Source organism: Conger conger, chromosome 6 (genome assembly GCF_963514075.1).
Source record: "Conger conger chromosome 6, fConCon1.1, whole genome shotgun sequence".
Taxonomy (NCBI): domain Eukaryota; kingdom Metazoa; phylum Chordata; class Actinopteri; order Anguilliformes; family Congridae; genus Conger; species Conger conger.
Window position 1 is genome coordinate 56,077,201 of NC_083765.1, and position 27,307 is coordinate 56,104,507.

A 27,307-nucleotide genomic window follows, 5' to 3' on the forward strand; every position below is an offset into this window, starting at 1 on the left:
TCTTCCTGAGAATTAAAAGCTTGTGACTTTTCCTTTCTGCTATATTTAGGCACGCAATACGCAATATTTAGTGCTTTACAAGATTTATGTTAAAAGTGACCTAGGCACCTATACAGACAGCCTGAAAGCACTAGTGGACAAAAAAAAACATAAGTCAGTGATAGGATTGAATAGCCAACTGCAGGACAGCAGCTTCTAATCCACCAAACAACTGTTAGCCTCAGCTGGTAATGAAGTTTGGATTCAGCTGGTAAAACAGGTGTAAAATCATTCCCACTTAAATACACTGTTTGTCTGCATAGCAACATGAATATTTAGTCTATGCAGAATTACTTCTGTTTAGTTTGCTGTGACTAAAGGTCAGATGCTGTTTGGCTATGACTGTAGTGTATAACATTAATACCATCAACATTTCAAAATGTAAGGGTATGAATGCATTGTGTAGTGAATGTCTGGTAAAGCATGCTCATTGCTTGCTCAGATTGTACAGACAGATGTACAGGCATCTCAAATAATGAGTTAATGCTTGGAAAATGGTGATATTCCATATCCAAAAGTCAATCTTATTGCACCTATACTTTGTCATTGATGTTAAATGAAGAGCTTTTTTGACATTGCAACAAACAAATGTCATATATTTTAAGTTACTTGTACAACATTTTTTCAGTATTTGATAATATCTAAGCACTGAAAGACATATCCATTTTGTTCATAGGAATTTAAATACAAAGCACACTGAGGTAAGATTGCTTCATGTGTTTTACATGCTGTGGAGCAATAGCATTTTAAAATTCAGTTAAAGAGTTATGCAAACAGTTTTATCGCTCAAATGTAATTATATCAAGCATGTTACTACTGGTTGAAGGCATACCAAGGAGTGTCTATTTAGTGCCTTAAAGAAAACTACATTTTTCTTTTAAAAAGGGGTTCTACTCTGTTCATTTTTGAAAAATTTTAGAACTAATTCATGCATTCCTTGAGCAAAAGAGAAAGTAGTTGGCTCTCCTTTGTGCTTTCTAAAATTATTATTATTATTATTATTATTATTATTACATTATCTTTTTTTTTTCAGATCACACCCAGTTATCAGGACGTGCCAACTGATCACACATTAAAATGAGGCAACCTGCTGTGTGGGAGGGGCCTGCCCAGCAGAGAGACACCACACACCAGCCTGCAGTTGGCACTGCGGCCTTCACATGTATGGGTAAGCTCACTGGCACAGCCTCCTCCCCACCTGTTGCCATTAATCATTTGTGAGGTAAGTGTGCTCAGTGTGCAAGTAACAGCAAGCTAATGAGATTTTTGCCTCAGCCTGTTGAGCGGCTCTGAGATCGTTTATTATGGTCTGCTCATAGCCTATCACACACAACCGCAGAACTGTGCTCTCAACCCCCTCTGCTCTCTGCTGTTGGGAAGATGTATTGCTGGTCAGCTCTCCTGGTTAGTGTGGTGCAGTGCTATGCAAAGAACTCCCTTGCCACCAACTTTCCTTGCAACATCTAAGGAGTGACTTTTATATCCCCGTTGATCTTCTTAATCAATCAGAATAAATAAGCCAGTTATTCAGGTGGTATATATTATTCTAGAAGTTATTCAGGTAAGTATTTCATTGCCATGCATAATATGTGTGTATTGTCTTGGAGCAAGGCGGCACGGATGGTGCAGTGGGTAGCACTGCCGCCTCACAGCAAGGAGGTCCTGGGTTCGAATCCCCGACGGCCGGGGCCTCTCTGTGCGGAGTTTGCATGTTCTCCCCGTGTCTGCGTGGGTTTCCTCCGGGTACTCTGGTTTCCTCCCACAGTCCAAAGACATGCAGGTTAGGCTGATTGGAGAGTCTAAATTGCCCGTAGGTATGAGTGTGTGAGTGAATGGTGTGTGTGCCCTGCGATGGACTGGCGACCTGTCCAGGGTGTATTCCTGCCTTTCGCCCAATGTATGCTGGGATAGGCTCCAGCCCCCCTGCGACCCTGATTAGGATAAGCGGGTTCAGATAATGGATGGATGGATGGATGTCTTGGAGCATGACGGTTGATTGTCAAGGCAAAATGTATCTCCCTTACACTTTCTGCAATCCCATATATTGATGTGTTGGTTAAAATAAGCAACGTATTTCACTGAATATAAAAAGGTTAATACAAATATACTTTGTAAGCTGAAGGATCACAAACACTTTCATATTCTTTAATGTAATAGATGTACTTTCATCTCTTGACAGTTTTTAACCCTTGGACTTTGCTTCTTTGGTTCTCATCTTGGGCTCTGCTGTCATTTCTTCTGCTTCCTTGTCTTTGACTGAAGCCTGTATCTTTATCTATCTCTTCCCACCCACAACAGATAATTCAGAAATATGAAACATTGAGCCCACACCATTCTCTTTGAAGAAAAACAATATATGTTAAGCAATGCACTTAGACATTTACCATTTACATATTTCACATAGCATTGTAACTATATAGTTAAACTATATGACTTTTGTTTCAGCAGCTTTATGGTTGTTAAGTGGTGAAGTAACATGTTTGGGTACAGCCTGATCCAGCTGGGAGGACCTGTCTGCACTTGGCATACTTCGCCACCAAGATGAAACCATAAAAGACATGTGTACTCCTCAACACCAAGACTTACTCACCTGCATTGAGCAAGCAAGAACCAGTACTCCATATCTACCGAACTTCAAGTGTGAATGAAGCAGATAGGCTTTCAGGCTTTCATACATGTGTGATGCTCACTTAAGAATGTTGTCCTTCATGTCATGTGCTGCTGAGCCAGTCACATGCTAAACACATGATGTTGTGTTTGTGGTCTGTGGATAGCTTCTCTCTCAAGAGTTTTCATTAGATCAGGTGTGCATCTATCCCACTCTGTTGGCTAGCTATGAAAGACAACATTATGCTATGCAAAAACTGGATATGTAGGGTGGAGCAAGCCAGTACCTTCACAGTATTGGTGCCTACTGTGCCAAACAAACACCATATAGCCCAGTTCTGGGCACTTTATGGGGTTAAAATCAAACTGAATAGGAAAAGGCAGAGATGAGACTGTCAACCCATTACTTATTTCCCAGTTGAGGGGAGCAAGATGCCTCTACAGTTGCTTCTAGTTTGATCTTTAAAACACATTAAAATAATAATAAGTAATAATAAATAAGTAACACTATCGCTGGGTTCATCTGTAAATCAATGCCTCTATTGTTTGAAAGGTAAGGTGTTGATTATGGTTTCTCCACATTCCCCACCAACCAATAGCCTCATCTTTATTATTTTTACCAGGCTTTATCAATCTGTCCTCTTCAAATCCAAATCACTTTAACTTAGAGCTCATTCACAATAGTCTGTTTTTCTTTAGCAAGACACTGTTGAGTTTAGCTTCAGGCTGAAAGGCACTATGGAAACCACAGTCCTGTCATTGTCAGGTGCCTGCCCTCCCACTCAGCACATGCTGCCTCTCTGGGCCTTCAGCTTATGCTCTCGAAATACCACTTGATTCACATGAACGCCTCATTCTCTTGGAACACATTTTTAAGGCAGGGTATCAAAGGCAATGACTTAACCTGGCTTTTCTTCAAGGCATGAACCCAGTTCTGTTCACTTTCCCACAAGACGCTTTGTATTCACTAATTTACAGAAGTATCAGGATGTAGATTTTTTTTTCCTGGGTCAGAAAGTGTATCTGTCAGCAATGTAGCCCAAGCTGGTCTCTACACTCATGTTATGCAACCCCTCCAAGAAAGCATGAGATCCTCAATGTTGCCCATTGTATTGGGTAACAAGGGAACAATACAAGAAAAAGTACCTTTATTTTATCTCATTTCATGTAGGCGACATGTTATAATTAAATCATTAACATTGTAAGTTGCAGACATGTGGTTGTCTGAAGGTGAAGGGTGAACATTTAAGGCTGACACGTTTGAAATTATTAATTACACATATCTTCGCACTCCATATTCATATTGCAGCTTGGAATAACGTTTAACATTTTGGTAACAAACATAGACACATCTAACCAGAATGTGGAAGATTATTTCTTTAAATAAAAAACTTCTCGGAAATAAAATAAAATATATAATCAAACATCAGTATCTGTAAGTTGGCAGGTAATTGTTAATTTGCGAATAAAATTATGTTACATTGGGACAGCTAAAATATGAAAGTCGGTGTTCTGAAGACAAAGTGGACAAAGATTTGCAGGCAAGAGTGCTCTCGATGATCAAAATAAATATCTAAAGAATATCAAATCAAAACCACAAATAGTGGTGATTCGACTTAAGTTTTAATAAATATATCAAAACGATGTAGCCAAACAGTAGTTCCCCAACAAAAAGCAGAGGTCCAGAAGTGCAAAACACGAACGAACACTTGCACCATTTCTTGTTTTTGGATGTATTGTATCTGCACATCAGGCCCGAAAGTTTTTGTTTCCGCGTTTTCTTTTTCTTTTTGTGTTTCGCACTTCAGAGCCACCGTACCTGATGACGTTCAGATCAGTGAATCTGCGCAGAGCGATGCACTCGAAGCCACAGAAGCACAGGCATATCGTACGAGGCGGGTGAAAGCCGCCATTTTTCTTCAGAATAGTAGCTATAGTTAGCTGTAGCGGCAGCGCTATCGTACTAATTTAGCATACAGAAAGCCTTGTCTAGCGTTATGTTTGATAGTTAGATTGTTTCCATAGTACTAGACGGTGTTTTTACACATTTTAAATTAACTTAATAATGTCTACGGAAGGAACCTCCGACCAGGTGAAGTAACTTATTCGAACTGAATTTATATTCACCGCGGCGGTGATTTGGCTACGCGGCCTATGTTAGCTAACATCAGAGCTATAAGTTAGCCTACTAATTAGTCACAATAGCTGGGGTGGCTATTGTCGATATTTTTTTGTAACCATACAAATATATAAAACCCGTCGCAAAGTTCATAAGCCATGGTTGCATTAGTGTACGCTCAAAACGTTTGCTAGCTAGCTAACTACCGAAATGTCCTGTAACGTTAGCTGCTACCTAGGTACCTAATGAGCCAACCTAGTTATCTAACGTCAATGTTTGGGCTGCCTGGAACGAGTTGGTAAACTAGCTAGTTAGCTAGCCGCACCGTTTAAGACTGCATCCTTTGAGGTCACGCTGCGTTTGATTTAAATTATTTTAGTACCTAACTTGGCTGGTTTGTGTAAAGCTACGTGGGTTCGTTGCTAGCTATATTTAACGGATATAAAGGGTGTTTTACGCCTTTGTTTAGCTCGCCATTCTAACTTGGATCCCTTTTGTCCCCCTGATACTGTCGTGCGGTCGGGTGAAACAAATGTTTTACTGCTAACAATGAACGTATTCGATTCGGCTGGTATCAAAAAGAACTTGAAAGGTGACGTAATGCCATGCAGTGTGAAGGGAGTGTGGAGCCAAGTACTTTGAAGTTATCGTGGTTAACGTTTAATAAACCGTTTGTGGCTCTCAGTACGTTACATACAATGCTGCTAAGAGGGGCAACTTGAAGGATTATTTCTAGAATGAACGTAATCGAGTCGGTTACTAGACTGTTTTGAATTGGCAGCTAATCTCTTCTGAATTCCAATGTCAAAAGATAGGTGACTGCCTTGCATTTCTTTGTCTGAAACCTGTTCTCTAATATGCATTTCTTCCAGGCTGCAGAGTATATCCCAGAGAAAGTGAAGAAAGCGGAAAAGAAGTTGGAAGAAAACCCATATGACCTTGACGCGTGGAGCATACTGATTCGAGAAGCACAGGTTTAGTGGCGCAGGATTGCATTTCCTTCTACCTGGGGTAACGGGGCGGGAAAGGGTGGGCAGGGGTTGCCTTTGAACAGGAAACATGACTCCACATCGTGTAAATATAACGCATGAGATTCAGGTGTAAACTGTTTAAATGCCTTCTGCTTTTTAGAACCAACCTATAGACAAAGCAAGGAAGACTTACGAGCGACTTGTCGCCCAGTTCCCAAGTTCTGGCAGATTCTGGAAACTATACATTGAAGCTGAGGTTGAGTTTTCTTTTCTTTTCTTCCCCCCCCTTCACCTAAATCTTTCACAAACTACACGTGTGCATGGGTGTCTGAATCCTATCAGTATCAGCATTGTGAAATTCACACTTCTTGGACAGAGTGGTGTTAAAGGAGTAACATGGTGGTTGAATGTGACACTTGCCAGTTGTCTTTAGGCAACGATTAAACAAAGGTGCATAATTTGTATTTTGTCATTTAAATGCATTTAAAAACATATTTTTCTAAGCCTAAATTTCCCACTAAAAGTTCACCCAAACTGCCTGGGCATGGTAATGAGAATCGTCAATAAGCTATGACGTGCCCCCAATTTCCTGTAGGCCAGCGACACGAACTGTGGGTCACGAGTTATAGGGGAGGGATGAGTGGTTATCCTCATGTGACGCACTACAAGGAGAACATTCTCAACTGGTTGAAATTTTAAACGCTTCTCCAAAGCTAAAGAACGGACATATTTAATACTTTCATGGTATTTCTTCAATGCTCTCTTGTGCAAATCGCATGTAAAAACCAAAAAAGTGTGACCAACCACCATGTTACTCCTTTAAGCAGCCTAAAAGCACAGCAAGAGAGTAGAGCCTAACACTTTCTTTTCCAGCAGCAGCCTAGACATGTTCCACAGATCATGTCCACTTTTAATATTATTCTGAGGTTCATGGGGTGCAATGAACATTGTTGCGTGTTTCCTCTGCAACAGTATTAAAACTGTTTTAATGGTATCGGAGTGCTTTAGCCTTTTATTCACTTGTCGTCTCAATTTATTGCCTCCTGTGTCATTTCCTTGAGCCTACGTTATTCCAGTTGATAAAATGTTAATGCCAACTGCACACTTCTGGTCGCCTTTGGTTACTTGTCCACTTCTTGTCCACTTCATGCTACTACCAGTACATTTGCCACTTAGTTAAAATGGCAATACATTTGTAGCTTACAAACAGTTTTTATATGTGTAAAGTGCCTTCAATATGTAACCTAATTTTAGTGCATCCTCGTTGGCAGAGTACACAAACTTTTCTTTACAAAATGTTCTTCTGTGGACTCTTACTTAACCATTGCTAGTCTGTTTTATTTTTCTTGAGCAAATTCAGGTGATCTCAAACTTTTCAAAAGAATTTAACTGCTGCCTAATTATTGCCATTTGTTGTTCTCTCCTCCTTTTGAACTATTTTATATGAGGAGGATAACATATCCAGCCCTGGTTTGTAGTTGGTTTCCATTTCTTAATCAATCTGATTGTTAGACCATGCAATCCAGCACATTTTTACAGACATGTTTCTTAATACCTGGATCACATTGGGAATAGAAATGGACCATTTCTGTACCACAGAAGTCAAAATTGATGCCCTTTCCCACTTGCCTTTGCTTTGAGTTGAGCGATGGTGAAGTAATTTTTTTAATATATTCATGATATTTGTATATTTTATAGATATTAACCATTAACCATATTTCTGATGAAGGAGACATACTGTTATTTTTGGTTTGAAGTTTAACTTCGGTTATCGGCTATATAAAATGGTAATTTGCCTGGAATTCAATGAAACTTTGAGTTGGTAAGTATTTGGAAAAAAGTCAGTGCCCGTCTGCAGGAAATGAAACCTGACATTTTACGCTTAAACTAATAACGAATATGAATAACAAAAAACAAATATAAGTGGCCGAAGTATTGCCTACTTAAGATCACTGTCACCAGGGTAACCCCCACCTCATTGTACATTTTCTCTCGATCAGTTGTACAGCTTCAGTTTTCTTGCACTGGAAGCATGGTTGTCTTGTACAGTATCTGCTCAACTGTGAAAAGTAGCAGTGATGACAAGCCTAGAAAATGCAGCTATAATGATTCCATATTCCTGTTTTGAGAATATTAGAATATTTAAGTACTAACTAAAAAGTGATTATTTTATTTGGAAGAAAAATGAAATGGATCTTTTTTTTGGAGAAAGAAATTCTATTTCAGCTACAACTGTAAAATGTCTTGTTTACAGTGGTGTGTGACTCACCTTTACAATTAGGAAAATTTGAACCCTGAACCTCTTGCAATGGCCATTTATTCATCGGCTGTTACGGAGATGATTTTGTGTCTTCATTTGGCTGCCCTTATTTCTTTTTGAACCAGAATACGCAGGCGCAAAGTGTGTGGAGTACAGTGCAAGTATGCTAGGTCAGTTCTGTAAGTTAAAATTGAATTCGTATTTTTCTATTTTGGCAAATAGCTTTCCCTATTTTAGACAAATTGGCCTCATTTATGGTAAATTGAACCTGTAGCTTGATATGCCCCATAGAAGCCATAAACATTTGGGTTGGAAAGTAGCCATAAAATAAGTATAATGGTGTAAATAGTTGTCAAATTAGGTTTTTAGGAGTATTTGTTTCAGGTAGCAATTGGATGTGAATCTAAAATTATAATTGGCAAATACTGGGAAACCCACTCTTCCCTAATTTCCCACAGGCACAGGGGACTGTGTTGTACAACAACCAGCCTTTGCGTAAATACCTTCCCATGCTCTTTCAACTTCAATCTCACTATCTCACATGGTGACCTTTATGTCATGCAACTGAGCTTCCTCTTCATGGCTGTTTTTCGAGAAGCAGACAGATATACTGTTATCGCGCAACTATTAATCTCTTGTTGATTCATTCTAGTTATTGCAGAAAATGTGCCGATTATCGGTCAATGGATTCTACTTGTTTCCTCCAATGATTTTGCTTTGGTCTCTGCAGAGAAGCGAAGATGTAATAAATAAAGAATAATCTGATCAATACTGTACTTTGAATTATTGCATCTTGCTTTTTTTCTTTTGAGGCATATAGGGTAAATCCTATGATAGTATCTTGTTCGGAATTTAGTGTGCTGTATTTCTACAGTTATTGCATTCTCATCACCACCATCACTTTCACACAAAGACCTGGATTCAACATGTTTAATTAATCTTAATTGTCTTTCACATATGCAATTTACTGAACTAGTCCAACCTTTGGTGATAAAAGTAAGGATAAGAATTAGCTCTTGCATGTATTTGTGAAATAGAAAATAATAATGAAAATTTTTTAATAATCCCTATTAATAGTATCCCCAACTGTATTCTTACCTGCTCTTTTTCACCTTGAAGTGTCCTATAATTCAGCACTAACTTTGTATGAGTCTTAGTACTGGTCCAATAATACTTCCCAGGGCAATATATACTCTGTGAGCACTTTATTGGGTATTTCTTAAACTTATTTTTTAGACTTATTGGACTTCTGCTGTTGTAGTCTATCCACTTGACACATTGTACATTGTACTTTGTAATGCGTGGTTATTTTCCTTACTGTCACCTTCAACCACCCTTGTTTGCATGCACTGCTGCTCACTGGATTCTTTTTATTTTTTTTGTTTGTTATTGTTATTTGCACCATTCTCTGCACTATAGAAACTGTTGTGTGAAAATCACAGGAGATCAGTAGTTTCTGAGATACTCAAACCGCCCTGTCTGGCACCAACAATCATTACATGGCCAAAGTCACTTAGATCACATTTCTTCTCCATTCTGACATTTGGTCTGAAAAATTGCTGAACCTCTTGACTGACTGCATGAATTTATGCATTTAGTTGCTGCCACATGATTTGCTGATTAAATATTTGCATTTACAAGCTGGTGTACAGGTCTACCTAATAGTTACTGAGTGTATATACCGTTGTGCAGTAATTGACGATTTGGTCGCACCAAATGTAATTAAATGTATTTTTATAAGAACTCTGTAAGCATATCCCTTTGGCAAAAGTTTCCACAAGCAGTTTCAGTGTTTTACAGCTGGTGATGCAACTGATTTATTTAGAATAACCTATTCCCTTTTCTCATTGCCCCTGTAAAAGATAGGCTTTGCAAAAGTGTCAGAAAAGGGCATGTGAGTGGCTTAGCTGATGGAGCCACTGAGGAGCCCAGCCTGGCCCCGAGACACCTAGTTGTTTCATGGCACTTTCATGGTATCTAGTTTGTATATAGATAAGATTGATCCACAATGGATTTACACTTGGTAGTCAAATGTCTCCGATTTGTCAGATTGAAATCCGATTGCTATTTTGTGCATAACTGTTTCATTTCATCTCACAATGAGTAAAGATGAATAAAAAAAATATTGTCTTGCATTTTTCAGTTTCCCTACAGTAAAGGGAAGATGCCATATTCAGCAGACAGTGTACTACCAAAGAAGCTACATGTGTTCTGCATTGGGAGTTGGCTATGTTGCGTGACATTATAGTTTTTTTTTTAAATAGAGTTTTGGTTGTCGTAATGGAGATGCGGCTGCATTTACACTTCTGTAAGATCGGTGTCAAATGCGTCTCAGACCACTTCCTGAAGTAGGCCATCGGAATTTGTTCTTGCATTTCTATGTGGATAATCCCTATCCAGATATAATCTGGATGCTAAAGACACATTAACAACCAGGTGTAAATAGGGCTCTATGTATCAAATGCTCAATTTGGATTTCTGAGATCATTGTTGCATCTGCTCCTAAAAATGATGGGACAGGGACTGGAAAAAGGTGTGGAGAAAGGAATAGTCATGCTCCAGAGCTTACCACCTCATCTGAAGTATGGAGGAGGTAGTGTCATGTTTTGGGCATATATGGCTGGAACAAGCTCACTCATCTTTGAAATGGAGGATGGTGGCAGTAGGATGAATTTGGAAGTGTATACATTCACTGCACAAAGACTTCCAACCTCATTGGCTGGTGCTTCATCTGGCAGCAAGACAATGACCCCAAACACACTGCCGTTGCTACAAAAGCCTTTTGATTGCCTTTGGAGTGTGGTCATGTCAACAAACGCCAATGGACAAGAGTTGTTCCAATGCAAGTCAAGGAAGCCATTATGGCTGAGAAATAAGAAAAAAACAGATCTAGGCGAAATCGTGGACTTAGCAAAATCAACTGGAACATCTCACTAACCACAAAGGGCTTGGAAGGCCAAGGAAGAGGTCTGCAGTTGATGACAAAAGAATTCACACCATAATGAAGAAAAACTAAGGCAGGCATGGATATTTCAGTGACTACTGGCCACAGAAGACGTCACAAGCAGAACTACAAAGCCTACACTGCAAGATAAAAACACTAGTTAGATTGTGTAACACTAGTGCATAACTAGTGCCAACTTTTGAAAAACGTCTTCTGGACGTGAGACCAAGATTCTTATATCAGAGTGATGGAGTGTTGACGCCAAAAAAAGTCCAAGATCCAAAGCACCCCCCCTCATCTGTGAAATGTGGGGGTGTTTGGGCATATATGGCTGCCACAGCTACTGGCTCACTTATCTTCATCAATGATATACACTCACCAAGCACATTATTAGGAACATTTTTACTTTATTACACCTACTTATTCATGCGATTATCTAAACAGCCAATCGTGTGGCAGCAGTGCAATGCATACAATCATGTAGATACGGGTCAGGAGCTTCAGTTAATGTTCACATCAACCATCAGAATGGGGAAAATTTTTTATCTCTGAGTGACCATGGAATGATTGTTGGTGGCAGACAGTGTGGTCTGAGTATCTGAGTAACTGCTGATCTGGGATTTTCCTGTTATTCAGTCATCAATTGTAGAGGTTGTCCTTGGCCTACCAGTACTAAACGTTTCCTGAACAAATGGATCCCTCCCTTGACAACACTATTGTTAATGTTGACAATGATGTTTAAACCTGTTTATTCTGATAAGCCTATTGTTAGACCACTCTAACTGTTGTTATTCTCATTTCTCAGCCTCATAATGGCTTCTTTGACTCTGGTCCTCATGTTGACAAATGCCAATGGACTCCAAAGGCAATCAAAAGACTAGATACTGAAAGCTTTCTTACGCCTGCACTAAAGAAGCAATGGGATGTACCTAACTAATGAGAAACAGCTTAGAAGTCAACAGTCTAATTACTTTTGGTCCCCAAAAATATACTATGTTTAAAAAGGGATGTAATTCCAACAAGGATCACCCGATATGCATGTAAATACCCTCAAATTAAAGGAGACGGTCTGCACAAACTAACATAAATTGTATCGCTGTCCAAATACCTGCACTGTACCTCCACTCTTCTCTTATATCTTATTTCTAATTCAACTTGACAAGCTGAATCATACCTCATGAAAAGCTTTGATTGGGTTTGATCAGCACATTTTCAGCAGATGATTTTACTCCCGTATCTGTAACACTTGTTTGAATATGTTACTTAAAATGAAAGTGTTGGAAAAAATCGATGCCACCCTTAATTTAGTTATAATTTACTGCCTTGTCTACAGGCTCTTGTGTTTAATTTTCATTTCCCAGCTCTGGTCACTGTATATTTTGAATCCATAGTTTTTGTCAGCGTATTGTAGATGCACTCACTGGGCACTTTATTAGGAACACCTGTACACCTACTTATTAATGCGATTATCTAATCAGCCAATCATGTGGCAGAAGTGCAATGCATACAATCATGAAGATACTGGTCAGGAGCTTCTGTTCACATCAACCATCAGAATGAGTTAAAAAATCAGTGATTTTGACTGTGGCATGATTGTTGTTGCCAGACGGGCTGGTTTGAGTATTTCTGTAATTGCTGATCTCCTGGGATTTTCACACACAACAGTCACAATAGTGTGGAAAACAAAAAAACATCTAGTCTGTGGGCTGAAATGTGTTGTTAATGAGAGAGGTTAGAGGAGAAGGGCCAGACTCGTCAAACCTCTAGGTGGATAAGTACAAATAAGTCAAATAAGTACCTAATGAAGTGCCCCTAGAGTGTCCTTTGCTAACTGATTGGGTGGATGTTAATGACTGGATGGGTCTTGAGATGAGGTTTCACTTATTATCTTGCTCCATTGTATTCCCCGACTCTCTGACTACCTGGTAGGCTGTAGAGCAGGCCTCATCCTCAGTGAGCCTCAGAGGCAGTTTTTTATGCACAATTATTTGATCGGATGGATGTAGGTCCTATATCTGAATTACGGGTTCAATTTTTACTAATATTTGGATGGCAGTTATGTGCTGTGGATTTTGACAGGCTTGTGGACTTGTGAGTGCATTGCAGTAGCCAGGAGCCGGCTGCTTATGGTTGGCTGTGGGCTTGTGTCCTGTCTTTCTGTCATCTGACCGTGCTTACCCCGTAGGGCACGGGCAAGGCTTCGCCCTGGCACCTCTCAGCTAATGATGTCATACCTCTCACATCCCACTGTGTCAGGCAAGAGGAACATAGCCCAGTCTTGCACTCTACTAATGGAGCTATTCTTCCCACCGATGACAGCCACAGACCATAACAGTTCTGTTTTTCTCCACAAAGCCAATTGCTTCAGTGACATATTTCACAATCATCTATGTATGATTCAGACTGTGCTGAACACTTTGATTGGACCACACGTAATACAATATACTTTGTACACACTGCAATTTAATACCAAAAATGGATGGTTGAAGTGGGTCTGTATTTTCGAGTGGTACATTCTTTTCTCTCCAGCTGTTCTATGGGGTGTTTGAATTCCAATTTGAACTGTTGCTCCCTAGAACATAATTTGCTCTGAACACGTTGCAGGACATGCAGAGCACGTGCTGGGTTTTATAGTCTGGACATCTGCCTAGATTGTGACTCCAAGCACGACTCGCAAATCCAATATATTGGAGAAAAAAGTTTAGAAATTTTAAAACGGTAGTGAATTGTCTCGTATATGTGGTAAGTAGGAGCAAGTTCGAGTCACTGGATAATTTAAGGGCTGCTTTGGTACTATATAAAATCACAGAATTTCAGAAAGAAGTTACAGTATATGCAAATTGTAATATAGTTACAATTTATTTTTTTAACATAAATTAAAAATGTTTAACTTCATGTGTCGACCATTGCCAAATTATGCAGCTTGGAATATAATGACAAGATCTGTGTGAACTTCACTTTGTTGACCTGAGATGGATTGCAGGTGTTATGTGTGTATGCGTGCAAGTGTGTGGTGTCTCTGTGTCATAATTTTACATTATACTTTCTGAAACAGTTACTGATCTAATCTAATGAACACTGTTTAAAATCTGTCCACAGATCAAGGCTAAAAACTATGACAAAGTTGAAAAGGTGAGTGACTGATTGCCATAAACGTTCAGAACATTCCGAGTATGCTGCTAAAAAAACAGCTGGTAGCTGGTTGACCAGTTCAGACCAGCTCAACATTGAGAACATGTTAGCTGGTAAATTCAAGCTGGTCATAGCTGGATTTTGCACCAGGGAAATGTTTTGCTCTTCTGAATCCTCCTCCCTTTGTAGTATTAGGTCAGTCTTGGTCTTTCATTGCTGTTTACCTCTTTACAAGCCTACGAGCTACGGGCATTATTAGAAACAAGGGTATTAGTCAAATAAACTAATCTAAAATGGTTATGTACTTTACAGCCTCACACCTTCTGTGGATGTCAGTGAAGTGGGGAATAATCATTTCATGTCATACACAATATATCTATACTCCGCTAACTGTTGTTTGTTGCGATATTCACTTAATTCACTGGATTTAAGTTGGAAACTATGCCCTTAAATGAACCCCAACCCTGACAGTGCCCGGTGTAGGTTTGCTCTGCGTAGGGTCCTGTCTTTATTGAGCTCTGGTTGGTGTGTTTGTGTTTCTATGTGTGATGGCCCTCAGCGCGGTCAGGGATGGTAGTGTACGTGTGTGAAGGTCTGGAACAGAGGGGAAGGAGGGGGGCCCCGGGCGGGCTGTTGACGTAAGCGGTTGGTATCCAGACAACAAACAGTCCCCTCCTCTCCAGTGCGTCTCTCCCACGTCAGTCAGGCCCAACGCCACTCTGACTCATCCCCAGTTTTTCCACCTCTCCTGAGAGTGCCTTCTCCTCCCCCTCTTTTCATGCATATGAGACATTTATGTCTCCCTCTCCACTGAGCGGGGTCAACGGTAACACATATCACCGAGTCATGATATGAAGCGCTCTAATAGTCTTCGACAGTCCAGTCCAATCCTGATAATGCTCTCAGTCATGGTTGACACGCTTATGTCAGTATTTTGTCCGTTAAAGAACCACCCAACCCTTGATTATAGCAAGCCTGAGCATGATAGAACACGCTCCCCCTTTATATTTTCACTTTTGTTTAGCCGTTTATTGAATGGAGGATAAAGAAATGACCTGCAGCACAAAAGCTTAGGATGAGAATGTTTATCTCCCCTCTCAGCTGTTTCAGAGATGTCTAATGAAAGTGCTTCACATCGATCTGTGGAAGTGCTACCTTTCCTATGTCCGCGAGACCAAAGGCAAGCTGCCAAGTTACAAGTAAGTTGGGTCATTCTTTCCGTGGAGTATAATATTCTTATTATGAATGTGTACCATTACACAGGTCTGCCACTGGGAGAGAGGAGATAGCAGGACATTTACAGTACCTTTAATACTGGTTGTTCCATAGCACAGTCTCTGTTGGCCTGCTGAACCCATTCACTGCCTATGAGCGAATAAGATTCATTTTTGAGTTGATGCTTTGCATTTATTTGTATGTATATACTGGCTAATTTCTGAAAAACAGAAATCCAGGGGAACTATGTATAGAAATGGCTGTAATTCCGACACGTTTCACTCCATATGGATGCAAATGCCCTCAAATGAAATCTGACAGTCTGCACTGTAACCTCATTCTCATTGTCTCATTTCAAATGTGCTGCTATGCAGAGCCAAACAAACAAAAGTTGTGTCACTGTCCAAATACTTTTGGTCAGCACTGTAGGTTTTGTATATTATATACCATACATACAAGCCAGTTCAACAATAATTGTTCCCTTGAATGTGTCAGAGAGAAGATGGCACAAGCCTATGATTTCGCCTTGGACAAGATCGGGATGGAGATCATGTCATATCAGGTACAGGGCCGCAAATAGACTCAGTCCACAACATCAGTCCCACAGGGTCAGTCTCACTTCATAAAATGTTGTCTCGTCCTTTTTCCAGATATGGGTGGACTACATAAACTTCCTGAAAGGAGTGTAAGTGTGTCTAGAGTACAGTGTTCTGATGAGACCGTTGCCAGGCGACCCACAGGAAGCAGCTCGACTGACCTCTGCTCTGTGTCCCCAGCGAGGCGGTGGGCTCATACGCAGAGAACCAGCGGATCACGGCCGTGCGTCGGGTCTACCAGAGGGGCTGCGTCAACCCCATGATCAACATCGAGCAGCTGTGGAGGGACTACAGCAAGTACGAGGAGGTGCGAGACCACTCCGCGAACACTGGGGTACCACTTAGCGAGACCGGGGGGTCATGGGGCGTCTAATGGCCTGGTCACTTAATCAGCGGTTGCTGCTGTTGTAGCGCTTGAGCAGCTGTTCTGTACATACATTACTAGCATAAATGGAATATATGCTCCCATGGCTGGTGAATGCATTCTTCATATAATCACAATATTATACGAAGAATGCATGATAAAATGTAAGCAGTGTGGCAATACATACGTGAGAAGATGAGTCCATTCAGGGAAATCATTTTGCCTGCTGTAAAGAGCTACGATGCCGTGCTTAGCCTTGAGGACCCAAAGCGTATCCATACTGCACCTCCTCAAAATGAGTCCTGCCTTTAGGAGGAGGTGGATTGCGATAGTTGTTATGATGATAAGAGCGTGTATTTGTGTTTCTGTGGTAGGGGATCAATGTGCATCTGGCAAAGAAAATGATTGAAGACCGCAGCAGGGACTACATGAACGCCAGGAGAGTGGCAAAGGCAAGGCCTCTGGTCTCTCTTCCCACAACACACCTTGGTCCCTTCGTCTCAAACAACCGTCGCTTTCTATTCATGTGCAATTACAGTACATTAGTGAAGCCAATACTCTCTGGATTTCTGGATCTAAATATGATTTAATTGATCTTTAATTATAATTGCCTAACCATCCGTAGATAGAGAGCATGTGTGTGTGTGTGGTAAGTGTGTTGGTGTGTTTGTTGTAATGTGAGTGGTTTTGGGCTTCTATTTGAGATCATAAGTGCTGTCAAAGTATTGGGATTTTTCTCTTTCTATTATGGTTATGTTTTCCTGCTGTAATTCAATAGAAGTATTACAATAATTTTTTACAGTCCAGTAATTATAAGTACACTAACGTGCCTTGAAAGATGGCGGATGGGCGACTGTTAAGAGTGTGTGGCCCCCCGCCCCCCCACAGGAGTACGAGACGGTGATGAAGGGGCTGGACAGGAACGCCCCGTCGGTGCCCCCCCAAAACGCCCCCCAAGAGGCCCAGCAGGTGGAGATGTGGAAGAAGTACATCCAGTGGGAGAAGAGCAACCCACTGCGCACAGAGGACCAGACCCTCATCACCAAGAGAGGTGAGGCCACCTGCTGATCCCAGACCAGCACTCAAAGCCTCATGCAAAGAGGCTCACCCTCACATAACTGGTCTGAGATCATTTTTGCAGAAGGAAATGGGCACTTGTCCCTGGACACCGATCTCATTAAACACTTGACAGGAGTTATTTTCTAATAGACATGTCTTCCTCTGTGAATGTGTCTTCATTGTCTTTGATTGTATCTGGAGGTACGTAATCAGTTATTCTGCTGGTGCTGTGGTTGATAGATTGCTTTAATATAGGCACAAAATGCTGAAGTTGAAGACAGAGACTCGATGCTGCCCCCTGCCTGGCTAATACAGAATATGCTCACAGTCTTGTAGAAATGTGATATTTGTACTTAGTAATATGATTGAGTGCTGTGGCAGACTTGGCCAGAATTTATTCTCCCAGTTGACTAAATTCAGAAAGTACTTGTTGTGCTTCTGATATTTCAACGGAATTTAAATGGCCATGCTTAACTGCCAGTAAGTATTTAGTGAAAGGATTTTTTTGATGGTTTAGTAACCTATGCTATGTTGATTTGCAGTCATGTTTGCCTATGAGCAGTGCCTTCTGGTCCTGGGACATCACCCTGACGTCTGGTACGAGGCCGCACAGTACCTGGAGCAGTCCAGCAAACTGCTGGCCGAAAAGGGGGTACGTGCTCCAAGCTGCCTCTAACATTACAAGGCAGGGGGTCCGTTGCAATCCGTCGCATGCCATACCTCCTTTGAGTCCCAGGTCTACACTGCAAATGAGAATTGAGTTCTCAGTTGGTACTCCCTGTTAAATATAGTTTTAACAACAATAAACAACGTGGTTTATTAGGTGGGATATACTGTGAAGATGCTTTTTTTTACCATGTGGGTGTGCACCATGGGCTGGCATTGATCCATGCCCATACCAAAGCTACAGTGTAGTCCATAAGTATTTGGACAGTGGTACAATTTCTGTTCTTTTGGCTCTGCACTCATGCACATTTGATTTGAAATGCGACAATGAATAATGAGGTTAAAATGTAGACTTTTATTTTTAGGGTTATTTAAATCCATATTGGGTGTATGGCATTTTTATACGTTTTTATACTTAGTTCATCGATTTTAGGGGACCAAAAGTAATTGGACAGTTGGCTTCTCAACCGTTTTTGATTACCCAGGTGTATTCAATTGCCTCCTTTTTGTACGTATAAGAAATCTTTCAGTATCTAGTCTTGATTCTTGGCTTTTATTGCCTTTGGAGTCTGTTATTGATATTTGTCAAAATGAGGACAACGATGAAAGTCAAGGAAGCCGTTATGAGGCTGAGAAATAAGAAGAACAACATTCAGAGACATATGCCAAACAATAGGTTTACCAGAATAAACCGTTTGAAACTGTTTATTGACAATTGACAATAGTGTTGTCAAGGGAGGGATCCCTTTGTTTTTCGATGGCCAACAAATGAACAGCCTTTGTCCTTCACATCCAGGACATGAACAACGCCAAGCTGTTCAGCGACGAGGCGGCCAACATCTATGAGCGCGCCATCGGCACCCTGCTGAAGAAGAACATGCTGCTCCACTTCTCCTTCGCCGACTACGAGGAGGTGAGCGCCATGGAAACAGGGCGGGAGCAGAACCTCCCCCCTCATTCATGCCTGCGGTCCGACGCGTACGCCCTCGAGACCGACTGTCCTGAATCTCTGCCGTTTTTCAGAGCCGAATGAAGCACGAGAAAGTGCACAACGTATACAACCGTCTGCTGGCCATAGAAGACATTGACCCCACACTGGTAAGGTCTTGTCTTCTCCACAGCATTCTCCAGTCATAGCAGCAACCAGGCTCTTTCCTCTCAATGTACATTTCATACTGTATGTTCTCCTTAATGACTTTTTAAAAGTTGCACTGCCAAGCTTCTTCTTAGTCAAGCCAAAGTATCTTCGTAAACACTGAGGGACATGGGTTTATATTTACATATTTGATTTATCTTGAGCAATGGTACTCCTGAGCCTGTTTCTATGATGAAGATTGGTTCTCTGAATAGTGCAAGAGTAAATGAGAGAAAACACTGGCTCTTTTCAGGAGTAGCTCCCAAACGTTTTTGGCTATTTAATGAGCAAATGCATTTTCTCCTTCATAAAATACAGCCTCTGTTCCATAATATAGTCATTTTTTATTGAATTGTATGCACATTAACTAGCAGCATACTGCAGATGCAGTCTTTCATATGATTGGTTTAGATGTCAAATGCGTGTCAAGTTCTTTTTTCTTTCCCCTGTGTCATTTCGTAGAACATGTCAAACCTTTCCAGAAACCCACAGTCGCGTCTTGTTGCAGGTTTACGTGCAGTACATGAAGTTCGCCAGGAGGGCGGAGGGGATCAAATCGGGCCGGACCATCTTCAAGAAGGCGCGAGAGGACGCGCGGACGCGCCACCACGTCTACGTGTCGGCAGCTCTGATGGAGTACTACTGCAGCAAGGTGAGAGGACCGCCTGGTCCTGACCGTACTGAGCCAAAACACACTCCGCAAAGACCTACCATCTTTTACTTCTTTTTCTAAATAAGAAGACGAAAATATTGACAATGAGGCAATGCGGTTTGACTCATTGCAAGATTTTCCAGTGGAAAAGCTAATATTTTCTACTTCTACTAAAAAAAAGATCTTAAGTCTTATTGCAAGACTAAGACTGTTGTTAAGACTTCTTTGGCAGTGCAGAGATTCTGGACAGGTACTGTTCACAGTGTCCTCATTCAGAGGTTTTGTGATTGCCAGTAATATTATTAATATTAAATTGTATAGTTGTATGAATTTCAGTGGTACAAATAGTATTTGTTTTGGATTCGAATATTTTTCTGCATTTGACTAAGCTTGTCTGGTGTATCGGAACACGTGAAATTATCCCAGAATTCCAAATCCTGCCCATCTGCTCCAGGCAAGATCAACAGAGCACAGAAAAGTATTTGAGTCCAAAACCATTTGATTTGAGGCATCCTTGCTTGTTTAATCTTGCTCTAAAACCAATGTGTTCCCTCACGCGCAATAATGAAAAAACATGAAATGTGTATTTGACTGCAACCTTGATTAAACCTTAATGCTATCCTCTTTTAGATGGTTATTTTCCTGCATGTTGTATTTGCTATTGAGAACAATATTTATAAAAAATATTTACTTTCATTACTATCATTGTTTTATCACACAGGACAAATCGGTGGCCTTTAAGATATTTGAACTTGGCCTTAAGAAATATGGAGATGTTCCAGAGTATATACTAGCATACATTGATTATCTTTCCCACCTTAATGGTAAGTGCATTTTCATTAAGCTTTGTGTTATATGTAATTACGGATAATACAATTAATTACAGAAAGACATGAGCCCTATTCACCACTTAAGAAAGATTTTCTTGGAGTTATAGACAAAATTTGCAGAGGATGGTTGTTATATTATCTAAAAAATCACTGGTGGTTTGAACAACTGACTTATTGATAGCATTATCCAAAAGGAAAAGTACAAATGGGACAGCTTGCTTATTTTCACATTCTGTTCTTCTCCCGCAGAGGACAACAACACCAGGGTTCTGTTTGAGAGGGTTTTAACATCAGGGAGCCTATCGCCGGAGAAGTCCGGGTAAGCCACATTCCCAAGTGCACGTTCTGTACATGAAAAAGACACTCAGGCGAGAATTGATACGAGGTGTGTGATTTACAGCTGCCTTAACAGCCTGTTTATTTTTACATACAAATCCGTAAACTGTCTCCGAACATAATCCATTCCCCAAAATATCTCCCCTTGCCTTCATAACGGTCATGTTTGCATTGTAAATTTGCAACGTGACGTGTTGTGGAGTTCTTTTTGGCCAAGTGTAATTGAGAATGCTGACTGCCCACTGCACACCATCTCAGTGCTGTGCGTGTTTATTTGCGTGTGTGGGTTTCCAGGGAGATTTGGGCCCGCTTCCTGGCCTTTGAAAGCAACATTGGCGACCTGGCCAGTATCCTGAAAGTGGAGAGGCGGAGGTTTGTGGCCTTCAAAGAAGAGTACGAAGGGAAGGAAACAGCCCTACTGGTGGACAGATACAAGTTCATGGACCTCTACCCCTGTTCTAGCAGCGAGCTCAAAGCCCTGGGCTACAAGGTAGGAATGTGTCAATGTATCCAATGAGTGAAGGATGAGGAGGCTATTTATGTCCCATATCTGTGTCAGACAAGGTTACATTTAATTGATGGGGGTCAGAGGTCAGGGAGCTTGAGTCATCGGGTAGTCCATTTGCGGGGGTGTGCAGAATAGAGAACTATCATATCTACAATGTTTTACGTTTCACTTTTGTTCAGTACGTCCGATTTTGGTTTCATTCTCTTTTAATTGACACGTAGCTTAGCAAGCTGGCTCAGTTTGCGCAATGGTGATTGCTGAATCGTATCTCACATGCGACAAAAACCCTTGTTGTGGTCATGGTAGGATGTGTCCCGGGCCAAACTCGCGGCTCTAATTCCGGAGGCGGTGGTCACCCCATCTGCGCCCACGCTGAAAGACGAGGTGGACAGAAAACCGGAGTACCCCAAACCCGACACCAATCAGATGATCCCCTTCCAGCCCCGCCACTTGGCCCGTAAGCACCGTGTTTATAGTCGTATCATGAGCTCATAGGTCAGACATGACTGCTTTTCCTAACGGCTAATGTCAGTAACCGCAGGCCTGCTGTAACCTGAAACCTCCCCCCACCCTAGCTCCAGGACTGCACCCAGTTCCAGGGGGGGTATTCCCTGTTCCTCCTGCTGCTGTCCTGCTGATGAAGCTGCTGCCCCCGCCCAACTGCTTCACGGTCAGTCGCACCGCCCCGTCCTGGGTGGGGAGCCTTGGAGAAGCACACATTCCTCTCCGCCTACAAAGCTGTGGTATTATGACTGTCTAATGGGGATGGGGGTTCCTGTTTTCTAGGGTCCCTTTGTGCAGGTGGATGAGTTGATGGAGACTTTCAGAAGGTGTACACTTCCAGACAGTGAGTTTCCAAACCATTAATGAAAAGTTTTCATTATACAGCCTGACATTAAAAAGGCTGGTGTGTGTTTGACTCAATAGTAGATGGTGAGCTCCATAATGTTTGGGACAATTTTAATTTGTCTCTATACCCCACAATTTCAGATGTACAATCACATAATGTACGCAGGTATATGTACGCTTTCAGTATCTAGTCTTGATTCTAGGCTTTTGGTTGCTTTTGGAGTCTGTTATTGGCATTTGTCAACATGAGGACCAGAGGTCTGCCAGTGAAATGAGAAAGAAAACAGTCATGGCATAGGCCAGGCATACTAAAATGAGCTGTTTGGAACATCGCTAAGAAGAAACAGGGGACTTGTGAGCTCAGTAATCACAAAGGGCCTGGTTGGCCAAGACCTTTACAGCTGATGACCGAGGAATTCTCATCATAATGAAGAAAAACCCCCAACACCTGTCTGGCAAATCTTCAGGACACTAGCATGGGAGAACTACACTGCAAGATGCAAGTGACTAGATAGCTAGATAGCTGCAAAACAAGATGGCCACAGTTCCCAAAGAAGTACCTAATAGAGCCTGCAGAGTTCTAGGAAAAGGTCTTGTGGACAGATGAGACCAAGAATCGCATGTATCAGACTGAAGGCAGGAGCACTGTGGAGGTGAAAAGGAACTGCCCAAGATCCAAATCACCCCCCTCATCTGTGAAACATAGTTTGGGCACATATGACTGCCACAGACACTGGCTCACCTTATTAATGATGGAACTGCTGATAGCAACTGCAGAATTAAGTGTACAGCAGCAGTACAGAGGCATCCTATCTGCTCATGTTCAACCAAAAGCCTCCTAATTAATTTGACAGCTCTTCATCCTACAGCAAGACAATGATCCCAGACAATGAATCCAGTTGAATATGCGTTTCTTATGCTGAAAAGAAAACGTAAGGCAACTAGCTCCCGAAACAAGCAGGCTGTAGTGCAGGTCTGGCAGATGGATCACAGATTTCAGTCTTTGTCATGGCATGCAAATGAGTACTAAACACGAATACTTTCTAATTTACATTACTTTCATATGGTGCCCTGAAATAGGGGATTATTTATAAATGCTCTAATTTCCACATGGTGAATCCAAAGTGTATGAAAATACAAAAGAAATAAAAGCTGAGAGTGTGCACTTTAACCACGTGTCAATTGTTAGATTGAAAATCTAGAGGTGAATCAAGACATTTTTTTTTTGTCTTTGTCCCAAACGTTATGGGGCTCGCTGTACATGTTGCATTGCTCTGCGGCCGCTCTAAATGGCAGAGAGCAGCTGGCATGTGACGCGTCTGTGCCCTTTACCGCCCCGCTCAGCCGTGGACGTGGTCGCCATGGAGATGGTGACGGGGAGGCAGCCGGAGTCGGCGGGCGAGGGCGGCGGCCCGGCGGAGAACAACGGCGCGCACGGCAAGTCCCTGAAGAGGCCCGGCCCCGACTCCGACGACGAGGACGACAAGAGCGCCGTGGCCCCCCCCGTGCACGACATCTACCGGGCGCGCCAGCAGAAGAGGATCCGCTGAGCTCTCTGACCGTCAGACCGAAAGAGCCTCGCTCACCCTGCCCCCGTGAGGAGCGTCCTGCACAGGCCAGGCCACCACCAGGCCCCAGGCCCCCTTAACGACTGCAGCTCCACTGTGCCAAAGCGCAAGACGCCCCCCCTGCGCAGAGTGTGTCCTCTGCCGCTGGTCCTCTGGGTTAATGGCTAGTGAAGACACAGGAATAGGTGCTCATAAACTTGTAAGTAAACTTGATTCAGCCTCTGTTCCCATGCACACATACTGTCTCTACAGTCTTGTTCTTAAAAAATATCTTTTCAATTCAATTGATTTGAGTTCGCTGCACATTCTGCCATGGGTATTTCTGATACAAAGTTGGTTTGTGGTTTGTAGTCAAATATGTGTCTTTTTAATAAAAAGGGGAAAACTACTCACTGACTGCTGACTTTTATTTGTGTACTTCATTTCATCACTCATGGGTGTTGCCTCAGCATTATATATCACTTTGCAGTAAGAACTAAAGTGCCACATAGTCTGTATATGAAATTTTGTAAAACAGGTAGGACAAATCTTGCAATGTGATTGGTTGATAGCAGTGATAAAATGACTATATACACCACTGATGTCAGTTCTAATGCTTATTTACATTTCTAGAAATATCACTCCATGGTGATTCAAATCAAAATGAAAAAAACGTTAGATGCAAGATGATGCTCGTCAGTCACCTTTGCAATTTGCAAGCAAGCAGGGACACAGCTAACTAGTGAGTTTGGCAGAACATTAGAGTTTGCTAACGTTGCATAGCAACTGCCTGGCACTATCTGCCAGAAGAAGGAACTATTTTCTTGTACATTTTTCTTGTAATGACATTCTTAATAAAAAAACTATTTGAATTTCTGGTGGTTTCACTCAATCAGATTTGTTTGTAGCAAATCAAAATTATTAATGCTAAAGTAGCAAACAGCTTGTCTTGTTCTTGCTAATGAAAATGATGATCCATGCCTCCAAAGAGTTATTGCTTATATTGCCTGTCGTGAGTTATTGCTTAAGTATACTTCCCTTGAGATATAACAATATCAGAAAGTAAATAAATTAATGAATTCTTCATATTCTAGCAGTTATTGAGAGATTGTCTATAGAGGGCATATTTAATTTCCCTCTTTATATGATCATTCAAACCATTATCAGAAGCCATTGGATGACATTCTGAAATGGGGTTATTCAATAAATAAGCAGCAAGTCATCTTAATTCTCAGAAATCTGCAGGCCCACTGTGTTCCCTAATAAATACATATTCAACTCTTACAGTAAGTGCTGATTATGCTACAAATGAATATACCACAGACCATAAAATTAATTTGACGCGACAAACAACTCTAAACTCTCCATGACAAATGAAAGATTTTGCAGTGGATGGACGCATGGATCTGCCTGACATTTTCATTAGCCAGACAAGCTGTTTGCTGCTTCTGTATCCTGTATGCAGAGAAACAAATTTGTTTTCGTGAAACCACCACAAATATACACTCAAAACATTTTTACTTTATTACACCTACATATTCATGCAATTATCTAATCAGCCAGTTGTGTGGCAGCAGTGATTGCGTGCGATCATGTAGATATGGGTCAGAAGCTTCAGTTAATGTTCACATCAACCATAAGAATGGGGAAAAAATGTGATCTGAGTGACTTTGACCGTGGATTGAGTATCTCAGAAACTGCTGATCTCCTGGGATTTCCACACACTAGTCTCTAGAGTTTGCAAACAATGGTGCAAAACTAAAAATCCAGTGAGTAGCAATTCTGCAGACATAAACGCCTTGATAATGAGAGACTTCAAAGGAGAATGGCCAGACTGATCAAAGCTGACAGGAAGGTAACAGTAATGCAAATAACCACACATTACAGCAGAAGCGCATCTCTGAACACACAACGCATCATAACTCTTAAGTGGATAGGCTACAGCAGCAGAAGTCTAAAAAATAAGTCTAATAAATACCTAATAAAGTGCTCGGTGAGTGTATGTTTCCCAATACCAGCACCCATTCCATTTCAAAGGCCATTTAGCAATGGCGGCCTTCTCTAAGCATGAGAAGTTGCATCAGGATCTAGATCGGGGATTGAGACACATTTTTGGGAAGAGTTATGCAAGCACTCGCATCAACTTCCAGAAAAAACTTATCTGTAGGAAAATGGACTTGATCCAAAGCAACAAGCCTCTTTGCAAAGATAAACATGCACTTTTAAGAGTTACCACAAGGGGGCATTACTGTTTTATCTGCAGTTAAGTATTGTTCTCACATTTTGAATCGAAAATATATTTGATCATCACATACGTTCTAGAATAGATTAAAGGTGATTTCACAAAAAGTTACCACTTTTCCACTGTCTACTCAATGGAAATCATCAGCAATTTAATAACCATGCAGTTAAGTCCAAGCCAGAGCTGAAACAAATCTGTGATTTGTGCGACCCAGCAAGCATCCTGTGCTGTTTTCTGCTCATAAAACAGTTAAACACTGGCTAAAACAGAAATACAGAACATCCAAGAACAGCAATGACAAACAAACTCACATCATGTGCAACAATTAACACTCTTGCCATTTTATATAAGAAATAACTTTTCGCATGTCATTTTTAGTTACATTTTTTTTGTGTATGCATACCTGCATCTTGCACTTAGCTGAACAATGAGATGATTCATTTATTTTCTTTAGCTGGTGGAAAGATTTTAATGCATTATTGGGGCTTATTGGTGTTTTCATGTTCATTTATTCCGGAGTCATTAAATAACTAGGCATTTCAGAGCCATGGAAAATGTAGAATATGGTTATGTGGACCAGTACTGATCAATGTTAATTATATGACATTTTTAAACATGGTTTATAATAAATAATCAAATAAGATACATAAGCAGTATTACATGAGAGGGAGTGCTGTTGTACTGCAGTGTCACGGCCTTGACGCACAGCCTCGAGTGTGATATTGACAGTTCTACAGACAAGGCTATTTATCAAGTAATGCCAATTTGAAACAATAGATCATATAGGTTGACAATACACAATAGATTGACTTTATTTGGCATCAACAAAAAATAGTTCCTTCAGAATTCTATTAGGTACTGTACGTTAACTATCTCGGGTTGCCATGTCACTATAAACAAATGCAAAGACTGATGAGTTAGCTGGCTCTTTGCATTCGTTTACTGAGTTACCTAGCAACGCGAGACAGTTCCAGTAGCTAATCGAATTCTGTAAACAATGCGGATTGATCCCGGCTGGTGATGAGGTTGGAGTGATGTTGTACTGTACATCGGAACTCATGGAATGCCTCTTGTCCAATCAAATTACTCGACCGGAACAAACTGTTGTAGGACATAAATTAAAGGCCCAAATCCCCTTGAAATCTGATGCCAGACAGTGTGGGTTACTGTCACCATAGTCAGCCCTACACAGGAAAGCATAATAGTATTTACAGGTGCATAGAATGCCTCATGTAG

General features: G+C 41.2%; 1 protein-coding gene across 1 annotated transcript; it reads left to right on the forward strand.

The window, feature by feature from the left end:
* The first annotated feature begins 4,493 nt into the window (after window positions 1-4,493).
* LOC133131061 (cleavage stimulation factor subunit 3-like) lies at window positions 4,494-24,238 on the forward strand. Its single transcript, XM_061246165.1, has 21 exons — window positions 4,494-4,738; window positions 5,638-5,739; window positions 5,897-5,992; window positions 14,040-14,072; window positions 15,174-15,271; window positions 15,783-15,849; window positions 15,938-15,972; window positions 16,064-16,190; window positions 16,622-16,699; window positions 17,136-17,298; window positions 17,849-17,958; window positions 18,769-18,885; window positions 18,996-19,070; window positions 19,616-19,759; window positions 20,481-20,583; window positions 20,839-20,908; window positions 21,220-21,415; window positions 21,740-21,890; window positions 22,009-22,103; window positions 22,220-22,280; window positions 23,627-24,238. The coding sequence occupies exons 1-21, from the start codon at window positions 4,712-4,714 to the stop codon at window positions 23,830-23,832; spliced, it is 2,154 nt and encodes a 717-aa protein (XP_061102149.1). The 5' UTR covers window positions 4,494-4,711; the 3' UTR covers window positions 23,833-24,238.
* Window positions 24,239-27,307: the final 3,069 nt, after the last annotated feature.